The sequence below is a fragment of the Condylura cristata genome, unplaced genomic scaffold (genome assembly GCF_000260355.1).
Source record: "Condylura cristata isolate star-nosed mole 26May11 unplaced genomic scaffold, ConCri1.0 scaffold00014, whole genome shotgun sequence".
Taxonomy (NCBI): Eukaryota; Metazoa; Chordata; class Mammalia; order Eulipotyphla; family Talpidae; genus Condylura; species Condylura cristata.
The window spans coordinates 34,393,819-34,421,668 of record NW_004567115.1 but is presented as its reverse complement, the minus strand read 5'-3'; the positions used below and the strand labels follow the sequence as shown (position 1 = coordinate 34,421,668).

Here is a 27,850-nt window from a genome sequence, read left to right as displayed (position 1 = left end):
ACCCATCTCACTTGTTTTCCTAACATAGTTTGTGTTCTACGTCTGCTGAAAGTTCCGTCCTAGATCATAATTCTAGTTCTTTCTAAATAGGGTGTCAACTGAAAAGATCAACCACCCAAGGGGCCTCTGTGTAGCCTAGGGGTTAAGTCTCAGCATTACCATTGTGATGACCTGAGTTTGATCCTGGGCCAGGGATTTAACCCACCTGACCTCTCCTGTCTCACCTGTTGCTCCCCTTAGCAGTGGATTTCAGTAGATCCACCTGTTCTGCTCCCCTCACTGTCTCTGGTGAATCCTCTCATCACCACCCAGTAAGAACTCTGGTTTACGCCCCAGTACTTTTATTCAAAATAAGTAAAATAAAAATCTTAAAAAAAAAAAAATCCAAAAACCAAAACAAAACCATCAACTACCCAAGAAACCTGCCCATTGTCCTTTGGCTCAGTTCATCTCACTTTAATGTCATGTTTGTTGGGGGTCTTAGCTGACATTCCAAAGGGAGATGTGGGCAATAAAAAATAAGCAGAGAAAACATTAGGTAACTTCATGTGTTCTGCAGAATTTAAACTAGGATAACATGACTGATAGAGACTGGGTGCTGAGGGGGCTACCGGAAGGTGTCATGGACATGCTTTGGACTGCAGGGAGCTAGTTGTGCCAGGTCAGGATGAATAACTGGTCAAAGGCCCCCAGGAAGGAAAAAGTTGGAATATCTGAGTAAGGAAAAGCAAAGTGATGAGATGGAGTACGAGGGTGGAGTGTGGCTGGGCCGGAGATCTGAGACTGAACGGCATGCCGCAAATCCACAGACCTACGTGGATGTCTCTGCCTTTAAATCAAATGGATTTGGATCTCAGACAAGTCACTTACCCTCTCAGGAAGGCACTGGTTTCTACAGCTGTTACATGTGGTGGCAGTTATTAAAAAGGAGATACCTTTCAGCTCTGAGAGTGTATGATTTGTTTTGTATTGCAAATAGCCTAAGTAATAAAAAGCCTATCCTGTGAAATAAAAGGAAGAAAATGGAAACAAACTTCCTGACTTCAATCTCTTTCAAGACTTAGCAATTGCTTATCTGAAGCCTCCTATTTCTTTCCCCTTTCTACTTTTTTGAAGAAAAGGAAAACTATTTGATATCTATTTAACTAATCTTCTACATAGCATCAAATGGTAAAATTCTCAATTCCTTGGTGTGCACACAGAATGTTTTTCTCTGAAGCCTAGAGCAGCTTTTTCAAAGGAACAATTAGCTGTCCTGCACAGAAACTGCCCTCTCACCTTTATAATTATACCACAAGTCTATGAGTAATTTCCTGGTATTCAGAAATTTATTTTCTTTGAAATAGCCATTGACTGGGGAAATTTGTATTTTCAGATTGGCAATCATGCTGCAAAAGTTTCACTCATCCCAGGAAACCAGATATCCAGGGGTGGGATAAAATACCTGGTCATACTCATTTATCATCACAATTTAATAACTGTAAACAAAAGACACCCATGGGCCATATCCAAGAAGAATCTCAATATCTCCACCCAAGGCCCACACAACTGACAGCTTCATCACCACTTCCCCACTGGCCATCTCCAACTGTCAGATGGAATTCCAGTCTTAGAGGATGAGACTAAGGAGGGGTACTTACAGGGGATGTAACAGTTTGCCTTCACAATATGATGTATGAGAATGAAAACAAGGTCCTAGGAATGACGAGAAATAGTTTTTACTTCTAGTCTAGAAAAATGGGAGATGGGGAAGAGCTGATATAGGTAGTAAGAATAGCAATTCAACATTAAAAGACACTGCTCCAGTGCCCTCCCTGGTGGCGCAGCAGGTTAAAGCACAGTACTAAGAAGCCTAAGCCACTTTCGCATGAGTTTGATCCCCGCCTGCCTGGGAGATGACCACATGGAGCAGCAGACCTCTCCTGACCTGCCCGCTGCTCCCCTCAGCGGTCTACTTCGTTGATCTGCCTGTTCTGCTCCCTACTCTGTCCCTGGTAAATCCTCTCACCCTCCGCATCTCTGGCCTATACCCCAGTTCTGTATGAATAAATAAATAAATCTTAAAAAAAAGAAAAAAAAAACTGCTCCAAATGCTTTGCAAGTGATAAAAGTATTAAGCATGATACAAGTTAAAAGACAAATACTGGGTGGTTTTGTTCATGGGTAGAATAGTTATAAACAATGCATCAGACAAAATATAGCAAAATCAAGCTTTAGAAGTCTGACTGCAAAATTGAGACTACAGGGGGCATGGAAGGGGGAGGGCAAAGGAAAGGGAGATCAGTGGATATGATGAAGGACGAGGGGTGCTTTGGTGGTGGGTGTGATGTAACATCTGCTGGGGTGTGAACCTCTAAATCATATAATTTTGTAAATTCCACCCCCCTGCTAGTGTTTAAAACATACCTGTCCTAGCCAATGACCCACAGGTCCACAGATAAAACATTCCAGTTGTGTCACCCCAAAATGGGGCCATTTCTGTGCTTTTGTAGGAGCTCTCAAGAGAGACTAAGTTCAGTCAGCCTCTGTGGGGCTTTGCTTGATACCACATTCTTGTTGGGCCTCCTCCTGGCCCCAGGCCCTGCCCCCTTCCTGGGAGTGATGCTGATAACAAGTCACTTCTCTGGACTCCACCTAGACTCTAAGTCTGTTCCTGTGAGCATAATGAAGACTATTGCCAGAAGAGAAATGGAGGTCATGACAAGTGCAGACCGAGTTTTCGGTGAAATATAGGGTATTTCCCCCCATGGTCTTTCTACAGCTAAGCTACTTAAATCAGTATGATGCTTTATCTTTTAAGCTCAGTTGTTTTACACTTTTATATGTCAAAGTAAGAATTACATGTCAATGAGACATGTCTGAGTTGCATTTTCCAGCTTCAGCGCTTCTCCTATGTGGGGGTGAGAGCTTTCAAGATGTGACCACCACCTGTTCAGATCATAAATGGTCCAACCACCGAGCTTCCCTTCATGCTAATGTCCCAGACCTCGGTCGGGGGACTGTCCATGCCTTATAATGACCTTCAGGTCATCAAGTGGACTTAATATTATCATCCCTGTTCAAGTGCCCCCCTCTTTAATGTCTAGCCCTCTCCTTTCATTCATCTCCTAATGCAAGCGGAAAATGCCACGGCATACTCTACCAGGTACCAGCTAACAGGTGCCCTATCTAGGAGACCTCTGAATTCTTGCTTCTCTCCTTTTGGGGGCAAGTGGGGACACTGATTTCTAGATCTAACTAAGGCATTTCAAAGTAAACAGTGGGTGGCATCTTTTCATCTCAGAAGGCTCCAGGGTTCTCTCCCTGAGTCACCTGATAATTAGCAGATCCCAAAGCTGTGAGCAGAACCCGAGTCTGGCCTGTGGAGAAACAGTTGTCTGGCTTTGAGAGGTTATCTCAGGGAACTCATTAAAACAGTATTCTTGCTGTTAACCAGACTTACTGATCACAGGACAGGGAACCCTCATTTTTGCCTCTTCTCATTAAACAGAGCAGAATTATGTACCCAACACTGGTACTCACTGGCAAGGTCAGGAAACATACACTATGTACCACCTACATATGGGTCGGGGAATCACATCTACTGCTGCTTGTGCCCTGGGGGCTTAGCATCAATGTGCATCTCACATCCTCTGAAGCTCACAGCTTTACAGCAATCCCTGCAACGCCCTCCCAAAAGCTCTAATAACAGCTCAAATCACTGCTTTTAAAGTACACTCAGCCTTCTATCCACAGTTACAGTCACTTCTTACCCTACTATATGAGTAAAGGGAGTAAAACTTCCCCAAAAAGCTGTATGAAGTCACTGATTCCATTTCCTCACACCCTACACACTGACCTGGACTACTACTTGCTCAGCACTTATTCTAAATTGAGCACCGTGTTAGGCTTGATAAACTTATATAAACTTTAAGAAGTCTAGAAACCATGCTATGCTCAGTCGAGTGGTGAGCACTCAAAAGATATGTAGAAATCCTAACTCTGAATTTGTAAATGTGACGTTATTTGGAAAAAGTAACTCTGCAGATATAATTAAGGAGTTGAGGTCATGCTAGACAATCTGGGTAGACCCTAAATCCAATGACAAGCACCCTTGAAAGAGGCACACATAGAAGAGACCCTGGAAAAAAGGCACTGTGAAGACAGAGGTAGTATTTGGAGAGATGCAGCCATAAACCAAGGAAATTATGCTCAAACTTCTTATTTAGAGAAAGCTTTAGAATTCTGGCAGATTTTGATAATCACTCCCCTGTTAAAGGAGCTCCCCATTGATGAGAGTTATGTGCATTACTGAGAGGTCTATGAAAATGGAATCTTGGTGAGGACATGCTAGATTATCTTTCACAATTCTTCTAAATTTTGAAACAAAATTTGCCAACCAATAGTACTATGTAACAACAAAAGAAATAAGTTCTGTAAGAGCAGTAGTAAAATAACACACTCTGTTTGGAAGACATTTTACACCTCAAAAATGTTTACATCAAAGTGATTTGACTCTCACAACAACCCTAAGGAATCTGTTACACTCATCTGTGGATGGTACTTAACCGAGGCTGCTCTGGGAGGATGAGTAACACTCTGCTCAGCCATGTAGCCACCAAGAGAAGAAAAGAAAGAGCTCAAGGAACATTCTTTAAATCCAAATTCAGTGATTTCACCATATGTTTGAGCAAAAGTACTTTCATATAGGCACCTGAATTTATCATTAAGAGTCAACATTTAAATCTGCATAAGTCAACACCTCTGCTAAGTGTGAGCATGACTTCCCTCACCCACATTCTTGCCAACCCTGTAATGGAATGTACTTAAGAGTCATAAAATTGAGTTTCTTTAAAATGTTTTATTACTCACCGGCATTGTTTACAATGAAAATATCTTATTGGGTTTTGTTTAACCTGCAGAATTGTTGATTTATGCAAATTTAAAATGAAAACTTAAAATGTAAAAGACACTAAATCATCGCGACACCTTAAGGACCCAATATGCCTAAATTTCCTGGGTTAATGTCACATTTGAAAGTGTTACTTCCTCAAATTTTCTGTGTGAATGGTTTATTTTTCAGAACCAAAAAGACTTATTCCCTCTATGGAACATTTGCACATCTTTTCATAATACTATTAAAAAAATACTTCTCTTACCTATTGATTTGTAAAGATTTATCCAGCATCAAGTTAGGAAGAAAGAGACTTTAAAAATCAGATCTTATTATGGGCTTGCTCAGTAGACAGTCACAACCAGGGGTCATGCTGCTTTTCTCTCTATTTTACAACCCCAGCTAGCTCATGCCTGTGATCTCCTCATCTCACAACAGAGTAGAGACTTCCAGTATATCCTGAAGAACAAGATGAAACTTCACATTCCAAGAGTTCCTAACCCTATAACATAGTGATTGTGTTCCATTCTCCTGACAGTTTCTCTCCTCTATTTCCAACTCAGGCTGGTTTTATTCCAGGATCCACTTCACCACCACACAACTGAAGCGATTCAGGGGGACTGGAAAGTTTCTTCGGCTGCAGGACAGGCACTCATGTCTATGGCACTGATTCTCAAAGTGTGGTCTCTGGAGCAAAGTTTCAGGATAGTTGGAAATGTAGAAATAAAAAATTATTGGCTCCATTCCAGATCTGCTGAATCAGAAACTGATGGAAGACTCAAGCAATCTATGTTTAAACAAGCTGTCCAGGTGATTCTGTTGAAAGATTAAGCTTAAAATCACTGTTCTAAGCCAGTGATTTTCACTTCTGCCTGCACATCAGAATCATCCACCCTTATGCCCCTCCTACCCCAAGTTCCACCGGGATTGTGATTTCATTGTTCTGGGGGAGGGGGCCAGGCAAGGAGTTTTTGCTAAAAGTTCCCAAGTGATTCTAATGTACAATCAGGTTTGAGAAGCACTGATGGAACCCAACCAGAGCAATCCTGTTTAAAATACTGAACTGCAATTTTGATAAAAATGAATATTCCCACATTTCCATAATCTTTGATCTTCCAACTGAAGATGGAAGTTGGAAGATCAAAGATGTTATTATCATTTTTATAGCCAGTGGTACCACAAGGGAACTTCAGTTTGAAGAAGTGATTTATCCTATGAATGTGGCAGTTATACTATTCTGGGACTTCCAAGCCTCATTCTTGATGAGTCTTGTAGCATAGATGTGAGCTGTCAGTAGGAAATCTGACTACCAGGAGGCCATCATGGGAAAAAATGCTCCAAGTCCTTTATTGTGATGAAAAAACCATTCTCTGAAGTCAGACTAATAGAGTTCAATGCCCAAGTGCTGACCCCTTCCCAGCTCTGTATAAAGCTGAGCTTCAGTCCACAATCAGCTACATAGGGAGGTTTAGAAAGATCGAGTGCCTACCTTTCTAACCATGTTGTCTATATTTCCAGGTAAGCTTATAAACAATAAAAGCGCCAAGAAAAAGTTGCTTTCTGCAGCTATCCAGACATTTGAGGAAAACCCCTTCAGTTGTTTATATGCTCCTTTTGGGAGCATAGGCCTTGTTATAAGACCTGATTGTCAGCAACAGAATACTTTACACCTGAAGCCTTTCAAATAATATGTGGCTTTATAATATTATGCAAACCAAGTACACAATCAACTCATGAATTCAACAATATTTTGATGCCTTCTAAGTCTATGTATGCTCATTTCCATTTTCTCTTTCCTTTGCCTGCAAAGTCTACCCTCAACAATTCTTGAGGGTGTGTTGTGAATGTGTATGTCCTTTTTACCCTTCAAATGTTTCCACTTTCATCAGAGCAAAGTTAATCATTCCTTGATGACATTGTTTCTTGGATCTCTAACAAGCAAGCTTATCATTACTAAAAAGAAAAAGAAAAAAAAGAGGCAACAAACTCATAGACCTATAGAGTACACAGAGAAAGAACACAAGCGAGTCCCTGTAACTCTTGACAAAATTCCAACCAAGCTGAAAACAGACTGCCATGATCAGAGCTGGAGGAATAACAATTCAGTAGAAGAAAGAAGAAGAAATGAGTTTGTTGAAACACCCTGCCAGAATGCTGTCTGAAGATAAAATGCTTTGCACTGGAGGTACAATATAACCTGAACAACAAAATTTTTATTGATAATTTGCATCTTAATCATTTCCCATGTTATGTTCTCAGAAAAAGATAACAAATTACTCAGCCTAGAAATAACAGGACCTCCACTTACCTCAGCAAGAATCAGACAGGAACTGACAGTGTGCCCTGCACAGTGCAATGCCTGCAAGTGGGTCAGTCTGAATGTCAAACCTACTAATCGGTCTTGATTTTTACATTCTATCAGTAACACTCAAATCCCGAAGGCTGGGCAGTCACTAAATGGCTTCTGGTGCTTTGCAAATACAGAAAGATAAAATTGAACACTCTTCATTCATTCTACCACCAAACTTAGAGAAATCACATTTCCATCACTCATTGTTTGAGAACATATGTAACTATGTAAGCTGTTCCAAGTGACAAAACCCATAAAACCCTCCCCATGAAAAACCTACAGAAAAAAGGTCATAGTGGAGCAAACTTTTATTCTACCACAAAATAAAGAGTAATATTGGTTCCCATATTCACTCTTGACTTAACTGTGTTTACCATGTCAATTTAGAAATATTCTAACAGAGTTTATATTACAATTGATGCCCAAGTAGCAATGCAATGCAATAACTTAATGCTTGCTACTTTATCTAGATGAAATAGAGAGAAATCTGCTATGTTCCTCATTGAACTCTAGTCTTTCTCCAGAAAGTGTGTAAGCAGTAACTTTTTTTCTTAGGAAAGAGGAAATGTGACATTTACTTACTTAACAGTTGGCAATAGAGGGCCTGTAAACTTCTCTTCATGGTATCATCTGGTCCTGCTTGTCCTCCAGTTTATTCATGATTCTGTCTAGGAAATTGGGAGAATAGAATTGTTACAGTTGGGAAACAATTCAAACTAATAATCAGAATCCATTCATGATCCTAGTTGTAAAACCTAAAATATCTGACTCTGAAAAGGAACACATTATTTATAATTCATATTACAGAACTACCAATTGATCAATTAGTCAAAACCTGAAACTCTAGACTACTAAGGGAAACTTGTATGGGTAACTTACTTCCTAGTTTTTCTGTAGTCAGGCTTCTAAACCTTCTCCTAAGTCTATCTGGATACTTTCTTGTAAAAAATCTAGTTTTAGCTAGAACTTGCTAAAATTCATTTACCCAGAACCTTTTGTCCTTATTATCTAATTACCCTCACTATTTGGCAAAATTCTTCATCCTTCACTGTCCCTCAGGTGAAGATGGCCTTGGTCTATCTTCAGCAAGAATCCTATTAGGTCAGTTTAACCAGAACTCCCTTAACCCTGATGTTTACCCTCAGTAATTCCTGTCTCTCCCATCTCCACTGAGATTCTAGGCTACAAATTCACACTAGTGCTATATTAGGATTTGAGCCCAATCTGTTTTACCAGATTGTAAATTCCATCATGGTATACTTGCTATCTTGATGGTCCTGAATAAAGACTGCTTTATCATCTTAAGCAATTGTCATTAAATATTTTATTCTTTAATAAATTCCTTAATTATCCTTTCCTGGAATGTTTTTCTTTTTTTCATGGTATCCCAAAGAAAATTGCTTTTATCTTAAAAATTTTCAAAATTGACACAAATTCTTGCATCTTAAAATTCACCTTTAAAACATAAATTTAGTGGTTGTCAGTATATGTTAATATCATGCAATGATTGCTAGTACCTAATTTGAGGATATTTTCATTACTCTAAAAAGAAACTCCCAAGTTCTTCTCATTACCCATTCTCCCCTGTCCTCATTCCCTACAGCACTAATATACTATGGGTTCTGTGCATGTCATATAAACAGAATCATACAATGTGTGGTTTTTGTATTTTGATTCCTTAACACAGTAGTTTACTTAACAAGGTTCATCTATACTGCAAAATGTGCCATTTTTCCTTTAGAAACACACATATATTACCATCATTAGAAAAACTTTCTTCAATCCAGGATTACATGGATATTGCTTGTATTTTCTCCTTATGTATTTTTATTTCTTATATAGTTTTATTTCTTTAGAACTGTTTCTGTACTTTGTGTTATGTCTCACTCTATTGCTTGCATATTTTCTTTCTCAACAGTAAGAGTTGTTTAAGTTAAACTTGGTAGAACATACCCATATTATTACTCCCTCCTTTTTAAGATGTGTTTTATTATCCTTGAGCTTCTTTCCCACCCCCTCATTCACCTGAAGATCATTTTATTAAATCCTAGGAAAAAATATCATTGGGATTATAGTGGAAATTATCTTTGAGTTGCTTTATTCATTTGGGAGAGAAATGATATCTTCATAATTCAGTGTGAGAAGAAAAATAAATAATATTTTAAATATAGCTCTGGGGATCAGAATTCAGAGAGTGTGGAATGCTTTTTTTTTTTTTTTTTAGGGGGAGGCATAATACCTAAATGACTGCTTTGATAAGATAAATTAAAGCTCCTTGCTTGTGATCTTCCTGAGTAAGGAGAGAGAGAGAGTTGGTTACAATGTTCTTCATCACATAGAAGGGGTTTGAAACACTCCCTAGAAAAGAGGGTTTCAATGGTTCAGAATCAGAGAGGTTGAGGAGATGATAAACAAGAAATGTTGAGGAAGAAATAGATAATTTCAAAAAGCAGTAGCAGGTGGAACCTAGTAATAAAGGATTAAGTGAGCAATTCCTCACAAGGGAGTGACCTATGAACTTTAAGATGCATACTAGTTAATTTGTTATTCCTCTTGTTTTAAACCTCAAAACCTTAGCCAAAGGCTGTGCAAAATAGCCTTGTATTAGTTATCCATGAAAGAGATAATACATGAAGATAAAGGTGACCAGAAGAAGAAGTAATGGTTAGTGGGTTTCTATGGAGTAATTAGGACACAGTGAGCACTCAATAAATTTCCAGTGAATAAATGAATGAAAATGAATGACCGAATAACAGATCAAGAACAGAAAAATAGTCATATATGATTGATGTAGGGGGGCATAAGTCAGTCAACGTTGGTGGCCTAATGGATAAGGGGAACTATGCAAAGAACATAAGGAATAAAACTTAACTCAGCAGAAAGAAGATATTGGTTATCAGAGGGAATAAGGAAAAGGGTATGGGCATGGATGGTTTGATGGCGGGAAAAATAAATAAAGCAATGGATATTGACACAAGCATAGGCACAGTTATTGAGAGTCATCTGTATTTATTAAGCTTTAAAATATTTTGTGAGACAAAGAATGAATGATGACTAACAATCCAGATCAACAATCTGGATTGTTGAATGATGACTAACAATCCATCTCCTAGGACAGGGCTCATCTGACTAAGCTGGAGCCAACATACCATGGAGAGCTCTCTGGGAAAATAGCACAGGGGAGAGGAATGCAAGACCTAACAACAACTAACATCGAAGGCCTGTGAAGAAATTTGGAAAGGCATGTACTCAATGTTTCACAGTTGAGCACCGAGACACCAAGAAGTCAAGATCAAAATCCTTAGCTATGAGACCTTGAGTTAGTTTCTTGAATTGTGTGAGCCCAGCTTTTTGGCATATAAAAATCTTGGGGCTGACATTTAAAGTAGAAGATTGCAGAAAGAAATGTAAATGATGTAAAGCACCTACTGTGTGCTCAGCATATGGCATGTTTCTTCACCTTTCTTCTGAGCTAATGGTGAAGAGACATGCTGCTTTGGGTTGTTTGGGAACGGAGATAACTAGGAAAACAGAAGGAATCAATATTCAGCAAGTTACTCTAGAACCTGAGCATCATAAACACTGGATTATTATAGGATGGCAAACATGAAACCCTCTTAGGCTCACTTACATAATAAGTCACAAGTACCTGCATGTATTTATAGAATGGCATGTTTAGTCAAATTCCATTGATGCAGGTGCTTTGTACATTGAACGCATGAATATCCTTCACTCCTAGAAAGAAATGGATGGTCTTTCCCATTCTCTTGAAATTTATGACTCTCCTAGTCTATTTTCTAATTTTCTCACTTTCATACAAGAAATATTTCACTCTCCTCTGAACTTAAGATCATAGTGAGAAAGCATAATTACAGTGACTGACACTCCCTAGGAATTTACCAAGTAGTGGGGACTATGATGAAGTAGAAAGCATAGGCAGATTTTGTTTTTTTTAACTCTGGCTAATTGTCAGCTGGACAACAGGTATATTTTTCTCAGACTTTAAATCTAAACAAAAAATTCCCCTAAATTTTCAAAAGAAGCCAGATTCTAGATGGATTCTCCTATTAAAATATTAGCATTGATTCATATGTGTCAAGACTACAAGACAAAAGGAACAGGACTGAGTGGGTTCTGACTTACCAAGGTTTTCTAGAACCTGCATGAACACTTTCCTAGCAAACTGAAGAGCATGGAGAAAACCATAGTTATGGAGGAGACAGCTGATCTAGCCTGTACCCAGGCTTTATTTGCTGGTTCTCTAGAAGCCTTGGGGTCCAGACTCCACTCAGTAAACTTTAAAAGACAAAAATATTTTAGAACTTCCAATAGAGCCCCTTTCTTCTCTTCTTCACATTTCCTTTTCTGGAAAATACTGGAAGTTGTCAGATTCACTCAGAGGCTGAATTCCAAATAAAAGGGCAAAAATTATTCATATGCTTTTCCTTAGATACAGTTACAAAAGGGAATCAACTACTGTGCATTCTGCTTAGAGGACTAAGAATTGCTTGCGTGCTCCTCAAGATCAGCTGCTGTTGACCTGCATTTGTGTGTATGATGGGGGAAGGGTGTTATGCTGTCCACAGTCACTGATGTCAGCAACAGGGTAAAAATAGGATCAGAAGCTTGAGACTTTAGAATGACACAAATCTTCTTCTGCATAAAAGTACATTAAGACTTTATATACCTTTATGTTATTTGAGGAAATAAAAAAGTCCTTGTGCAAGGTGAAGATAATATACTAAACATTTTTTTTTAAAGATTTATTTATTTATGCATACAGACCTGGGGTACAGGGCAGAGGTGCAGAGGTGTCAAGAGGCTTCACCAGAGACAGAGTGGGGAGCAGAACAGGCAGATCAACGAAGTACACTGCTGAGGGGAGCAGTGGGCGGGTCAGGAGAGGTCTGAGACACCATGTGGTCTCCTCCGGGGCAGGTGGGATTCGAACTCATGCGGAAGTGGCTTTAGCTTCTCAGTGCTGTGCTTTAACCAGCTGTGCCACCAGGGAGGGCCATCTTTTTATGACTTTGGTATTAAGGACTGAACACTGGGGTCAGGGAATTAAATGATACTGCAGCAATGCCAAATACTAACAGAGAGTGTTCTACTATCCTGACTACATTGCCTATGAAAAAGATTATTTCTCATCCTCAGCAAACTCATTCATTTTTTTCTTTAGTAGTTTCTGAAAAATATCTTTGGGAACTGAATCCTGGACCCAAAAACTGTGTGTATTTCCTTTGGGCAGCAGGCAGTTTTCCTGAAAGATGTGTCAAGTTTCTACCACAGAAAAGGAGAAAGCTTTTCCCATCTGGAAAGAACATTTAAACCTATGATGCTGTGAGGTAAAAAGGAAATCTTTGATCTTCTGGGTTATTCTAGAGTACTAAATAATCAAACAAGCATTAGACAGATTGATAAGAGAAAATGTCATTTAAAAGTTTAATAATAGGGCCCTCCCTGGTGGCATAGCGGGTTAAAGCACAGCACTGAGAAGCTAAAGCCACTTCAGCATGAGTTTGATTCCCGCCTGCCCGGAGGTGACCACATGGTGCGGCAGACCTCTCCTGACTCACCCGCTGCTCCTTTCAACAGTATACTTCGTCAATCTGCCTGTTCTGCTTCCCACTCTGTCTCTGGTGAAGCCTCTCACCGCCGCTGAGCCTCTGGCCTGGACCCCAGCTCTGTATGCACAAATAAATAATCTTAAAAAAAAAAGTTTAATAATAACATGTATACCTCCAGTATACATGGGAAAGACCAAGCATTACTGGCTTTAGATGCCATCTTAAGTATCTTAGGTAAGACAGGAGAATATGAGATCAGGACATTTACTAAGGAAAACAAAGGTACTTTTGCTTTCTTGCTTGAAAAGAGAGGGGATTTGGTAGGTCCTTCTGGGATATACCCCTACAAAGCAATCAACATCAAAAGCAATAATCATCCAGGGCCCTCCCTGGTGGTGCAGTGGGTTAAAGCACAGCACTAAGAAACTAAAGCCACTTCAGCATGAGTTCAATCCCTGTCTGCCCTGGAGGTGATCCACATGGCGTGGCAGACCTCTCCTGACCCGCCACTGCTCCCCTCAGCAGTGTACCTCATCGATCTGCCTGTTCTGCTCCCCATTCTGTCTCTGGTGAATTCTCTCATCTCCCTGCACTTCTGGCCTGTACCCTAGTTCTGTATGCACAAATAAATAAAACTTAAAAAAAAAAAAAAGAAAGAAAAGCAATAACCATCCAGTCTTCTGAGCTTCTCAATAAAGCTTGGCTAAGACATATCTTGGGGCAACAGATTTTTCTTTCTTTAATGCATGCTTTGAGCAGGCAATAGATTTCCATATGTGAGAGTATATATCATAGTTCTGGCTAAGTTTTAATTTTGACTGCCAACTCTGTTTTTCATACCCTTCCTATTGGAGTAACCCAGTGCAGCTGAGCCCTGCACTCCCAGGTCTTTGGCATGGCTGGTGTTGCCAGGATGAAGGGACAAACTGCATCCTGAAGTTTGGGCACCACTCATGCCAGAGGGGATGCACCTGCCTGTGCAGTGCTATTTAGCCTCGGCTGAATATTTAGCCTATCTAAAGCTTATCATGCTTTAGACCTCCTGAGTTGGAGGTCCTGGGGAGGGGTGACTCTTTACCTCTGTGCAACCTGTGAGAAGGGATCCAGATCTCAGCAGACTTCTGACATCCCTACCAGCTCCTGTATCTGCAGCTCCGTTGACACCATCAGTTGGTAACTAGTCTTCAACTGGACTTTTCCTTCTTCCTTTGACCATACTTTTTTCCCCCTATGCTAACAGTTCATTTTATTTTGAAGTTGTGGCAGTGGGTGGGTGAAGCCAGAACCAGTGAGAGAGGTTCTGGACACTTGCCAGTAACCTTACTTTTAGCCCCTTCTATCCCACACTTCAACCTACATGAAGGCTTCTATAACTTTTGAGCTAATACGAAGGCAGTTTTGTGGTCCTGATTTAATCTTTAAAAATAAATAATTTATATCAAATGACTGCATAATTGGTAGTCTGTGTGTAAAAGGCTAGAATTATACTTAAAAATTAAAAAAAAATATGAGTCTAACTGGGGTGGGTAGTCTGATAAAAGAGATGCAGCCGTTGATTTAGGTAATGGGGAAGATCAGTACAGGCTTGCTTGATTCCCAAGTGAAATTATGATATTCTAAGCATTTCTGATGATTCTCAATGCCCTGTGTTGGTCCAGGAGGCATAATAAAGAAACAAAAATTTGACCTAGGAGGGTCTTAAATAGTTCATTTAAGTATGTTGATCCTTCTTATCTTGCTTTGAGAATTGGAAAGGCTAGAAGAAACATCGGAAGTATCAAAACCAATGTTTCCCAAACCAGTTGATGGTCAGAATCTATTTTGAAAACAGATTTCTACATCTTTCCCTCAGGAATTCTAATTGAAGCAATGTAAAAAGGCTTCCAAAATGGCCCTCATGATAAGCCAGGGTTGGAATCCAAGAACCTAATTAGCAATTCTGAACTCTGCCTACACATTAGAACCTTACATATCAAATCAATTAAACAAGGAGCATAACAGATCAATTAAATAAGACTCCACAGAGATGGTGGGGAATCCTCAGGGAATTAGAATGTGCAGTGGTTATTGAACCAGGGATCTTTGCCTCTGCCTCAAAGAGTATAGGGGCCACTTGCTCTCCTTCCTTAAAGTGGCAAAGAGAGGAAGTGGGGATAAAAGAATCTTACTGAGTGATCTAGTAACACAAAGCGAGTGATTCAGTATTTCATAAATATCTAGACCCACAGCAGCCACTCATGCAATTCAAGTTTTAAGCAATGTGAGCTCTTTGAGATCTTTTGCCCAATCTCTTTTAAAGAAACCTCTCACTTGTTCCTGCTACTTGCTTAGCAGGGCTGTCTGTAGAGTAAGGAGATAATGACTGAAAGGGAGAGGGACTGCGGTTCACTGCAGTGAAGGGGTGTGTAAAAGCCACATGCGGACTAAAAACCAGACTTTTAAGCTAAAACCACCCTAATATCCACATCACTTGTTCCCAAGGAGAAATGGTGTTCCCTTTCTTGAAGATTGTATTTACAGGGGGAAAGAGAGACGAGCCAGGGCTACAAATTGTGAGTGGCAGTGGGGGCTGGGGGGAGAGCCACATGAAGGCACCCCCTTCTTTGTCAGGCCCACAGGCAAGTACACAGAGAGAGGCAGGGCAGGAAGATGCAGAGTAAGCAGTGGGCTGGCGACCCATTTCTTTGGTGAATTCACAGTGCCATAAAGTACAAGCATTGGGTTGGCAAGAGGGGGCTGAAATAGGGCAAATGAAATACAACCCCTGCCCAAAAAGAGTTTGTACTTCAGCAGGGAGAGAGAGTATCATGTCAAAGTCATCTTACAGAGAGCTTTCCTCCAACCAGCTATGTCAAGCTGTATCATAACAAATTAGAAGATGTGTTTCCCTTCTTGAGTCTCAGTCTCCCTTTCTGAAAGGTTGTTTTGAGAACGAAATGACAAATACCAAGAAAAAATGTTCTACTCCTTTGGAGGAAAGATCCAGTAGGACAAAAGTCTTGAAGGAGATGGAATTAGAGCTAAACTTTGAAGGTTAAGAAGGTTTTTGACTGGTAAATGTGGAAAAGTGTAAAGGTTCTCAGTGAGGACAGTGAAGAGTTTGATGATGAGAACATTAAGAAATAAGAGCTACCAGCACTCCCTGGTGATGCAGCGGGTTAAAGCACAGCACTAATAAGCTTAAGCCGATTCTGCATGAGTTCGATCCCAATCTGCCCCAAAGGAGATCCACATGGCGTGGCACACCTCTCCTGACCCGCCCGCTGCTCCCCTCAGCAGTGTACTTCATTGATCTGTCTGTTCTGTTCCCCACTCTATCTCTGGTGAATCCTCTCACCCTCTGCATCTCTGGCCTGTACCCCAGTTCTGTATGAATAAATAAATCTTAAAAAAAAAAAAGATATCAGACCTACCACTTGCTGCTTTAAATTCCTAAACAATGTAATTTTGGCTATAACATAACTGGCTCTCGAGCTTCTCAAATACAAGTGAATCAAAGTTCTCATTTTTTGGGGGGGGGGGATAGGAAGGATACATAAAGGAAGAAAACAAGAATGACAAGGAAGCAGTAGACAGTAATTAGGAAGCAGAGAAATGGAGTCCAGTATTCCTGGATGTGAACAACAAAATAAAAAACATACTACTCACGAGAAAGCTAGAATCTCATGGAATTCCCAAGACCCAGAACCCTTCCTATAGATATTTATACAACTTTGGACATATCTGGATCAAGCTCCTAGAGCCTCCAATCTCCAGGCTGGCTAGCTAGGGAGGCACACTCTTCTTCTTTGGTTAGCTCACAATAATGCAACCATATGGCTTACACCAGTGGGTCTCAAGATGTTCTCAGTCCACCAGCACACTCAGGTACTTGTTGACAATGCAAATGATCAGATTCTACCACAGAACCTACTTTGAGGGTAAGGCCTACAACTAACCCTTCAGGATACATGCTAACATGTGAGAACATGTGCTTTGCAAAAGCAAATATCTGGATCCCACTTATTATTTTACAGAAGGATTTTGCTCCTCAACTATTACCTTGCAAAAATCACTTCTTTTATCAGGGACCAGTAAGTGAGGAAAGCTGGGGCTGACGCAGAAAGATCACTCCCAAGGTTTTGTTCAATCATAAGCTGTAATTCATCAGCTTACCAATGGTGAAAATGAACAGCTCATTAGTTCACATTAGTTGAATTCTGTGGCACTCATTCAGCTGCTCTTGTTGAGAGCGATAGCATGGTGTGTCTGAACTCTAATTGTTAATTTATAAATCCCATCCAGTTGCCAATTTATAAATCCTATCCACCTACATTTAGAAAAATCTTAGGCTAATAATATTAATTCTTTAAGAGTGACTCCTAGGATGGGAGGAAACTCAACAAAATGATTGCAACATATTTGTCTCTGTTTTGGCTATACACAACCAACTAGTAAGAACTAGACCTTTCACTGAATTAACATTCTAAACACAGGCAGCCAGAATTGATTTAAATGATTAAATCCTACTACAATTACTTTCAAATATACCTCTCACCCAGAACGTAAGAGATTTAAAGACAACCAATACTTAAAGATAAATCAAATGTACAAGGCATTTGCGCCTTGAAAATCAGCCCAAATCAGAAGGCTACAATTGAGAGGTCTAAGAAATCAGACTGGGAATGAGCCAGGATATTTAAAAAACAATCAGCCATTTGCTTTGCAGTGCTGTCTCTCTTTAAGCTATTGATACACATTTGAATTGACATTTGAATGTAGGCTTTCTAAATTAAAATGTAAATTCTGGGAAGGCACAGATTTTGTCTGTCTTATCTCTGCTGTAACCTCAGTGCTCAGAATAGGGTCAGGCACATAAGTATACAGCACATTGATTACATGAATGCTCCTACAAATCTGATGCAGGTGGCACAGTCAAACAGAATTTCCTGTCATGACAGAATTTTCTGTGACATAGAACATGTCTATGTCCTGTAAGATGTATTGCTCAAGTCAGTAGCCAAGAGTTACAGGTGGCTATTGAGTACTTAAAATGTGGACAATGTAACTGGCAAACTGAATTATACAGCACTTGCCATACTGAATAGCACAACTGTAGAGGATGGGGAATATGTGGATGAGAAGACAACACAAGAAGAGGAAAACAATAAACGTACAATGCAGAAAACACAATTTCTGATCACAGGAAGTAGTTCAGGGAAGAGTGGCTGAATGGGTAATACCTGCTGGGCTCCAGTCTTTCCACTTTCCTCTCACCCCACTAAAGGCCATGGCAGCAGCTGCTCAGCCAGGGAAGGATGTAAGGGTTTCAGATTGAAGGAGACAAGGTGGTGTTAGAGCCAAGGACACAGCAGCTGAGGGAAGAGGGAATGCTGGGTGGTCAAACATCAGTGTCTGCAGGAGCAAACGAAAGGCTGAGGACTTCTGTCTTGGCTGGGCTTGCTTTCTTGTTCACGTCTTCATTTAGTATTTTCACTGACTCAAATATTTCCCAATGCTTACTAAGTGTCAAGCCGTGGATTTTTCCCCCCTTACGGAACACCACCACCACTGACCCTGGGTTCGAATTGGGCACTGAGGTCCTCAGGCTTTCCACAAAATAGGAATCAGCACCAGAGGGCTGCCCTGAAAAGTGAGATGGTTAAATGAGATCCACTTAATCCTATCACTATTTTTTTTAAAAAAGATATGCCTTTTTGTCTCTGTCCACTCTATCAGTGAATAGTCTTGTCATTTATGTGACATGAGGCCTATCGGCTTACTACTGTATATTACCTTGACACCTGCAGAAACTGGAAGGCAGGCCTCAAAATGCCTAACTGTAAATTCCTCTGCCTGCTCTACTCCCATGGATAAGGGACTCTATGCAATTTCTGTCAAAGGAGTCAGCCTAGTTCCTGCTTATCCCTCAGTAGTGGGTTTCTATTTCCTGTCAGTAAGTGGAATTACTCAGTTATTCAAGTAAGGCAGTCACCTTCTTCGGCAGGAACCAGGGGTCACGCCCATTCTTTGGACACTTCACAGCCTGCCTCACACAGCCCCTGCAATTCTCTGTGCCTTGGTGCTTTTCCTTTGTGGAATGTCCTCATCCACCAGCTATCAGCATATGCGACTGACCAACTGTTGTTCTCCCATCCAGTGTCTGGCACTGTGTGACTGGCCATGCCCAAGCCCTAGGGTGGGATCACTCCTTCACCAATTACATTCACAAAAAGTTCTATATCTTTTTTAAAATAAACTTTTCATAAATAACTCATCCATTGTTGCCGGGTCAGATTATCATTTATTATACTTAGGACAACTCCTTCCCACTTGAGCTTGCTTTTGTGGCTCAGAGGCATGAAGCCTGCGAGCCCTTTCTGTCAGGATTCCCTTTAGATTGTCACTAACTGGGGAAACTTACATGCTACATGAAGGGTGAAACAAGCCCATGTTGCCCAATAGCAGCTGTGGGGCAATGGAAGCAGTAGATGGAAGATTTTTGTCAGAGGCATAGAAGGTGAAGAACATAATCAGCGCCGTGTTCTTAAAACCGCTGCCCCAGGGCAAACTTTTACTCCCCCCTAGTTCTGTATGATAAATAAATCAATCTTAAAAAACAATACAAACTTCATGATATTCACTGATAAATTATTTTACAGGAGTGCATCAATCTACATGTTCTTCTTCATAAACTGAAACAATACCATGTGGAAAGGGGCATTATCCTTGTTTTATAATTATCTTGCTATTTTCTCTCCATTTTGATCTGCAGTCTAAATATACTAAGTTCTAAATTAATAAACCACATGGTGAGCAAAAGTCTGACTAAAAACCTCTCTCAGTATTTTGTCCACTCAAAAAAGCAGCATGTCCAAAATGTCCCTGAAGTGATTTTATCATAGAATATTAAGACAGCTAGTGTGACCTCTTTCTAAAAGAATTTCCCCACGGCTTCAAATAGACTACAGTGGTCAAAAAAGAGAGAGAGAGATGAGAAAATCCAAAACAAAGGGAGATGACAAAGGAAACCAGTATGGCCAATGGATTCCCAACAACCAAAGGATCTGCTTCCATAAGGTGGAGGGAAGAGAAAAAGTGCTGCATCAATCCAGATTAAAAGAGCACTGTCAGGCAACAAGAGACAAAGGTGGAACATTTCAAGCTGATAGTTCCAGAGTGACTGGGGCCCAGTAAGAGATGAAAAGAGAAACTGAAGAAACTATAGTAAAGAGAAGATCATAGACAAAACAGCATGTCCTCCAGGGTTTACTAGGCTCTAAACCTCTGGACTCCAAAAGCACAGCCTCATCTCATTTCTCAGTTAATCTCTCTTTTATTAATCCTTGGTTAAACGAGTGATCACAATGCTGGTTTGTGGAGGACTTTTGGAGTATCACTCATTCATTTGTATTTATTCATTCACTCAGTCACACTGTTCTAGCCCCCTACCACAAGTGGTGACAATATACTTTCTGGATGTCAAGGATCTTAACATCTAGGAGTAGTGATGATGGATGCAGTAATCAGAACACAAAGACCCTGCAGGTTAAGAACACAACACTGTATGCAATGCTGTCAGAGTAGAGAAGAGGAAGCATTTCCTCCAGATGGGATAACTGGAGAATCCAGTTGCTAAGATGACAGTGGTCAAATCTGGAAGGTGAGTAGGATTTCAAGAGGAATGTTTATTTTTAATTATTTATTTTTACATCATTTTTCATTTTTATACAATGTGTGTTTTATCATTTTGGGTGTAATTCCTACCACCAACTCACGTGCGCACCATCACCACAGTCCCTTGTGTTCTTCCCACTCCTATTTTGATCCTACTCCCACCCTGTCTCTGGTATATAGCTGCCTACTGATTTTGGTTTTTACTTTATTATAAGTACTTTCCCCCCCGATCCTTTATTTATATCTCCTATATTCCTCCTACAAGTGAAACCATATGATATTTTTCTTTCTGGCTTATTACATTAAGCATGATCCCTTTCATCTCCATCCATGTTTCTGTGAATGGCATGAGTTTATCTTTTTGCTTACTGAATAATAGTCCATCATGTATATGTATCATAGCTTCCTAATCCAGTCATCAATTTTGGGGGATTTGGGTTGCTTCCATTTCTTATCTGTTGTAAATAGTGCTGCAATAAACAGAGGGGCACAGGTGTTCTTTTGAATTAATGTTTTTGTGTCCTCTTGGTAGATACATAGGAGTGGAATTGCTGGATCACTTGAAAGCTCCAATTTTAGCAGTTTAAGGAAACTCCAGACAGCTTTCCATAATGGTTGAACCAGTATTCCTACCAGCAGTGTAGGAGAGTTCCTTTTTTTTTTTTTTTAATCCTTACCAACATTTGTTGTTGCTAGTTTTTAAATATGTGTCATTCTCACTGTTGTAATGTGGTATCTCATTGTGATTTTGAGCTGCATTTCCCTGATTACAAGGGATACTAAATATTTTTTCATGTGTCTGTTGGCCATTTGCATTTCCTTCAAGAGGAATGTTTCAATTAAAAAGCAATAAATATGATGGAAAAATAAAGAGTAAAGCCAGGAAATCTTCATTTCTATCCAGTTATGTTTCTTAGAACTCTTAGATCTTATACATAATTTAAACTGCATGAACTTAGCTTCAGTTTGATTACCTGTAAGAATGGGAAACTACCACCCAACAGGGCTTGTTTATTGTTTTTTTGTAGTATTATGTTAGATAACACATATAGAAAGAGTTGTCTATTCTTATGATTATTATATTATTCTTCCATGTAGAGCAAATAGGACTAAATAAAAAGTTTGCATGTGGGAGTGTTCAGGGTATGTTCTTCCCAAAGTTAAGTTCATATATGATTTTATAATAGATTGTTAATTTGTCTGTTACTGGTTTGTTTTCACACCTACCTAACAAGTGTTAGTTCTTGAGGATAGATGCTGGATTTTTCTTTACTGGTTTTCATGTAACTGTTATGTTTACAAACAAAAGGTCTCTGTAACTAAACTCTTTACATCCTTATAACTTTAGCTACATTAAATAGAATTAATGGTGTTCATATTATTAAGGTTTACAAACAAAAGGTCTCTGTAACTAAACTCTTTACATCCTTATAACTTTAGCTACGTTAAACAGAATTAATGGTGTTCATATTATTAAGTTCACAACCAGAAAGGAAACCTCTAGCCTTTATTAAAGAAAGCAACACCATATCAGAAATGAAGCTGGTATCCAATCCATGTTTGATGTCACTGCAGCTAGAGAGGTTTTGTGGTCAGTAAGAACGAGGGAAGTTGGAGAAAAAGTCTAGCTTCCCAGATGTGTGATAAAGAAAATTATGGAAATTCATACTGGCATAAGTATTATGGAGATTTTGTTTCTTTTTTTGATTTTAGTAAGTCTGAACATTCAGGAAATTGATTTAAAATACACAGCAAAGGCAACTTATTTCCTTCTCTTGGTCTAGTTTGGAGTAATGAGTCTGGTAACTAGGGAAGAGATGTCATTTGAAACAGTATTATAATAAATGCAGAAAACTGCCTACAGCAAAACTGGCATAAATATGTTCTAGGAAAGTTGAGACTCAAGAAAGTGTCCAGTGAAATTATTAATATTACTAATTCATGGCAAAAGAGGTGAGATTTAATTAAGTAAACCTTAATTTACTTAAGAGACTGAAAGGATTTAAGAATTACTGTTCCTAACATTCTAAGCACTTGTATTTAATTGAAACTTATTTTATAAATGTGGTTGATTAGAGCTAATGCTTTTACTTAATCAATAAAACAAACTCAACTTTTATGTAAAAAACTTAATTATGTGCAAAAATGCAATGCTTTAATCCAGCTGAACAGTAATCTGCTTAATGGTATTTCTGTATCTCTCCTACTCATCTGAGCATTGTAGGTTAAAACTGTAGGTAGCAGTACAGGACATAAACATTTATTTCATAATGTGTGCCCAGCAACACATTAGATGGGATATTTTATTGGTGGCTTCACATCATTAAGTAGGCACTGGAGTCCTTCCTGTTTTATTTTTGGACTAGGTCATTCAAAGTTATAAAGCTAGGTGGTAACAGACCCATAATTCTAATTTAGGAATACTAAATACACTAGCTTTCCATCAAACCTTGCTGCTGTCTTCTAGAGAAAAACAAATACTGTGCCCTCCCTGGTGGTACAATGGGTTAACGAACAGCAGTAGGAAGTTAGCTGCAGCCCCTTCAGTAAGAGTTTGATCCCCGGCCAGGGAGGTGACCCACATGGTATAGCAGACCTCTCCTGTCTCACCTGCTGTTCCCCTCCGCATTGTACTTGATTAATCTGTCTGTTCTGCTCCCCACTTTGTCTCTGGTGGATCCTCTCACTATACCTGTATCTTTCCCTCGTCTGTATCATAGTTCTATATACATAAATCTTTAAAAACAAAAAAACTGAATACTAAATTCTTAAAATTTAGCCTTAAAAGATCAAATCTAACAAATGCTCATGCCATCATTACTCATCACAAAATGGCAAATGTTTTTTCTTTCACTGAATTATCTCTGAAGAGTTATTTCTCTTCAGCATCTACAAAGTGCTTAAAAGGTATGTCTTTTCTCTTTGATTTTTATTTTATTTTATTTTTTTAAAGATTTATTTATTTATACAGAACCGGGGTACAGGCCAGAGATGTGGAGGGTGAGAGGATTCACCAGAGACAAAGCGGGGAGCAGAACAGGCAGATCGACGAAGTACACTGCTGAGGGGAGCAGCGGGTGGGTCAGGAGAGGTCTGCCGCGCCATGTAGTCACCTCCAGGGCAGGCAGGGATCGAACTCATGTGGAAGTGGCTTTAGCTTCTCAGTGCTGTGCTTTAACCCGCTGCGCCACCAGGGAGGGCCCTGATTTTTATTTTTTAATTGTGGGGCAAGAACTATCATTCAAAATATCTTTTTACCTTTGGGACAAAATTCTGCCTCTTTAACCTTCCACACTGGAGATCAGAGCCACATCTTTTTGTTTTCTTTGTTTTATAAAAATGTCACTTTGCAAAAACAATGCTCAAGCCCTTTCTAGAACCCTGTCTCCTAGTTTAGGGATGCAATGTGTCCTAGCCCAAGTGTGGGTTCCAGGAAAAAGCTTTCTGGCAGATTTTTTAATGTTTCTGCTAATGCTCATGATTTCTTTTTCTGAAAAAGAAATCACACAGGCATACAGGTAAACTTTTCAAAACTCTGTAAAGTTTCCTTTTGCCTGACATATCAAATGTCCTCAGCATATTTCCATATTATCTTTTATTGGCTTCTAACACATTCTTCTTTCTCACCAAGCTGGCATACTTCCTACTTCCTGCCATGCCCACACACTCAAGCCTCATGCTGCCTATTTCTACTTTAATATTAACTTTCTCTAGGATATTCTCTGTAAAGAATTAATGTTCTCTTTCCTTCCATCTGGCAACTCAAACATATCTGCTTCAAGACTTACTTTCTCCCAAGCCCTTTCCAGTTGTAAATCTTTCTTAGTCTATATCCCTCAATGAACACACATATCTGCACAAACTAAAAAACCCCCAAGTATTGTAAGGGGTTTTAGTTGGCAACTATTTAAACTCTCACTACAATCAGGAGTTCTCTTTGCAACAGTGAAAACTGGCCATCCACCCTGACTCCCCCCTCCAAAGTAGAAGTTTGTAGAGAAGGACAGAGGAAAAATTTCTATAGTGAAATCGAAGAGAAAAATCTATGCTAGGAAAGGAAAGATGAAATGCAGTTATGAAGTATGTATGTGTTCTTCCTTCAATTCCAAACTTTTCTGAGACTCCAAACAATATAATTTGACGTTAGAAAGGTAAAATGAGTGCCCATACTAATTTTCTTAAACTCAAACCAATTAGGCAATCATAGCAGACATATAAAGATTCATAAAACTTGTGTTATTTGCTCTGAACTGAGGGTTCTACTTACTGCATAATGCCAATATTAATAAATGATATACTTCATTTTTAAACAAGCCTTCCATTTTGGCCAGTGCATTAGAAGAAATAGTAACTTTTTCATAATGGATCTCATCATTGTGCATCAAGGGCTCAATTCTAGATGTAGATAATGAAAACAGAATCTGGCTTCTATTTCCTGCTCTGCTTCCCTTTTCTCCATATTCTTCTTAGTTTGTTTCTCATCTACTTCCTCTTTTACTACCTATTACACCTCCTGTCCTAGTCTCCCCTTTTAATTTTCTTGTTCTAATTTTTTTTTTCATTTTGCATAGAACTGGGGTGTAGGCCACAGGTATGGTGGGGTGAGAGTATACATCAGACAACGTGGGGAGCAGAACAGGTGGACCTCCGAAATACACTGCTGAGGGGATCAGAGAATGAGACAGAAGAGGTCTGCTGCACCATACGTGGGTCAACTCCTTGGCCAGAGATCACAGTCAGGTCATAGTCGTAACAGTGCTGAGACTTAACCTCTAGGCCACCAAGAAGGCCCTCTTGCTCTAAATTTTCTCCCTAGACAGTCCCTTCAAATGCAGTCGTTTTAGTCCCTGTGCATTTGTTAGTACCTCCACCTGTGAAGTTTCTCACTTGCTTGCCTGACAACTCCTCAGAGAAGTCCTACTCAGATGTAAAGCTGAATGTGTCCAAAATAATAAGTTATAAATCTATTACTACATATTTCAGCCATCTCCCTGAGTTACTGATCTTGGTAATCAAATTACCACCTCAATGACCCAAGCTGAAACTCTCATTCTTTATACCTTACCAGGTAATACTTCAAGGTACACTTCCTTTGCTATCATAGTAATTCCCTAATATTTCTTCCTCTGTCTTGATTCTTCACACTGTTACAGCCTGGGGATCTTGGCTCAAGCATAATTTCAGCAAAATAACTAACTGGAAAGAGGAGGGCAGACAGGTTGGGTCTGAGCAATCTAAGCTGAATGGAAAGACTAGACTCCAGATGATTTCCCACCAGCACGTCAGCCCCACATAGACACATTCCAGTAGTCTGAGCACATCAGACTTTAAGTAACAGGGTGGTTTCACCCCATGGGTTCAGTGACAGCAGGGTCCACCTTCTGCTAAATAGTTAAAATAATCTCCTACCTCTTAGTTTCTAAATTGAAATTTGATCTCACACACAGTACTTAAAATTCTTCAGTGATCCTCTCCCCACTGGACATAGACAAATAGCACAAATCTTGACCAGCCAGAATCACAAAATTGGAAGGACAGATGTTTTAGTAAGTTCCTACTTCTTGAAACATATCAAAGATGATAATAGGTCTTTAAAAAAAGATTTATTTATCTGTGCATACATAACTGGGGTACAGGTGAAAGGTGCAGGTGCAGTGGGAAGCAGAGCAGGCAGACTGACAAAGTACACTGCTAAGGGGAGCAGTGGGTGGACGGTAGAAGTCTGCCGCACCATGAGGGTCAGCTCTCTGGCAGGGGATCAAACTCATACTGAAGTGGCTGTGGCCAGCTTGCAGTACTGTGCCACTGTACCACTAGGGAGGGCCTAATAATAGGTCTTTTTGAGATAAAAACAGAAACCCAAGATCCTTCAGGTAATAATATTTTTAATGTAACCATTCTAGATATCATTCTGTGCTCGTGATGTTTAGCACAGAAACTATTCCCTGAGCCACGGGCTTACATTTTTTTTAATGTTATTCCTCTCCAGTCCTACCCAGAACACTGTTCTCTTCTTTACCCTTGCTTTGCTACCCTTGCTTTTCAAGGACATCATCTCTTCTATGGACCTGGATCAAGAAAACCTTATGAGGTAGAAGGAGAAGGAAAGTGGAAATGTCCAGAAGGATAGATTGATTTGAGAATCAATTCAATTGTGAATTGTTCTAATTTACGATTTTTCCAGGGCTTAGGAATAGCTTAGCACATAGTAGGTAAACAGTAAGTATCTGTTCAATGCATTAGATAGTATAAGTATATAAAGATCAGATCTTATGAACTAAGTAACATTTTGAATCAGTAATTCTAGTTGACTGTATTATAAAAAGATACTCATAGCCCTTTCTTGGAGAAGTAAAAATAAAGATGATGAGTGATCATCAGTAAACAATAATAAACCTTTGCTGCTTTAAGTTGCTGCAGTATAAGCTAACACATCCTTTAGGGTGCTATAATAACAACAAAAAGTCCTAAAATATAAGGCATTAATTAGGGCCAGACAAAAGTTCCATGTAGAAAATCTTAGTGGAAACTGGAAGAATGACAATCCATGTTGCAATAGGAAAACATCTATTAAAACTGTCAGAATACACATGATGCCCTCTGAGAGCTTTTTGCTTTAGGGAAACAGAGTGAAAAACTGAATGTTAATAACATTCTTTGATTGTAACTAGCTGCATGTGAAAAAGGTATCATGAAGAAGAAATTATTTTAAAATCACGTTGTAAGTAGAAATGAAAGTGATTAAGACATTCCAAGTCTTGTAGGATTGAAGGAGACAACTTCTTTATAACCCAAGTTGTAACCAAAAATAAAAACTGATGAGACCTTTGAATGAAAGCTCTCAGAGCAGTGACCAAGTCAAGTGTGGCCTTCAATAGGGTCTGGAAAGAGGAAATGGATTTCGTTCCCTGTCATACTTAGTGATGTGACTTGCTGGCCAATGCAATGGTAGTAGGAATGATGTGTATCAGTCTTTGATTTGCTAGCTCTGGGTTCCCTCTGGAATCCACTCTCCTTGCTTCTTCAGTGATCACATTTACTGCCACTTTAAGGTTTTGAAAAAGAACTTATCAGGAAAAGAAGAAATACGCCACAGAGATTAATTAATTACCCCTTCTTACCCTATTTTGGGATATCTGGTGATATTCCAGGAAGTTCAACAAGTGAAATTTTTTATTCTACATTAATCTGAGATACTTGTGGGATTAAAAATCAAGGTCATTGCAAGAAATAATAAAAATCAAATCAGAAATAAATGAAATGGAAATCAGGAAAACAGTCCAAAAAATCAATGAAACCAAAAGTTGGTTCTTTGAAAATATAAACAAGATAGACAGGCCACTAGCCAGACTCACAAAGAAAAAACAAGAGAAAGCACAAATAAACAGAATCATTAACGAA

General features: G+C 39.4%; 1 protein-coding gene across 1 annotated transcript in view; it reads right to left on the bottom strand.

Annotated features, from left to right (window-relative positions):
* TMEM108 (transmembrane protein 108) overlaps positions 1–27,850 on the bottom strand; it is a 210,557-nt gene that overhangs the window by 90,416 nt on the left and 92,291 nt on the right. Inside the window, exon 2 of the mRNA XM_012724757.1 lies at positions 7,806–7,891. Within this exon, the coding sequence (XP_012580211.1) occupies positions 7,806–7,845 (40 nt within the window). The 5' untranslated portion in view covers positions 7,846–7,891. The remainder of the gene's footprint in view (positions 1–7,805; positions 7,892–27,850) is intronic.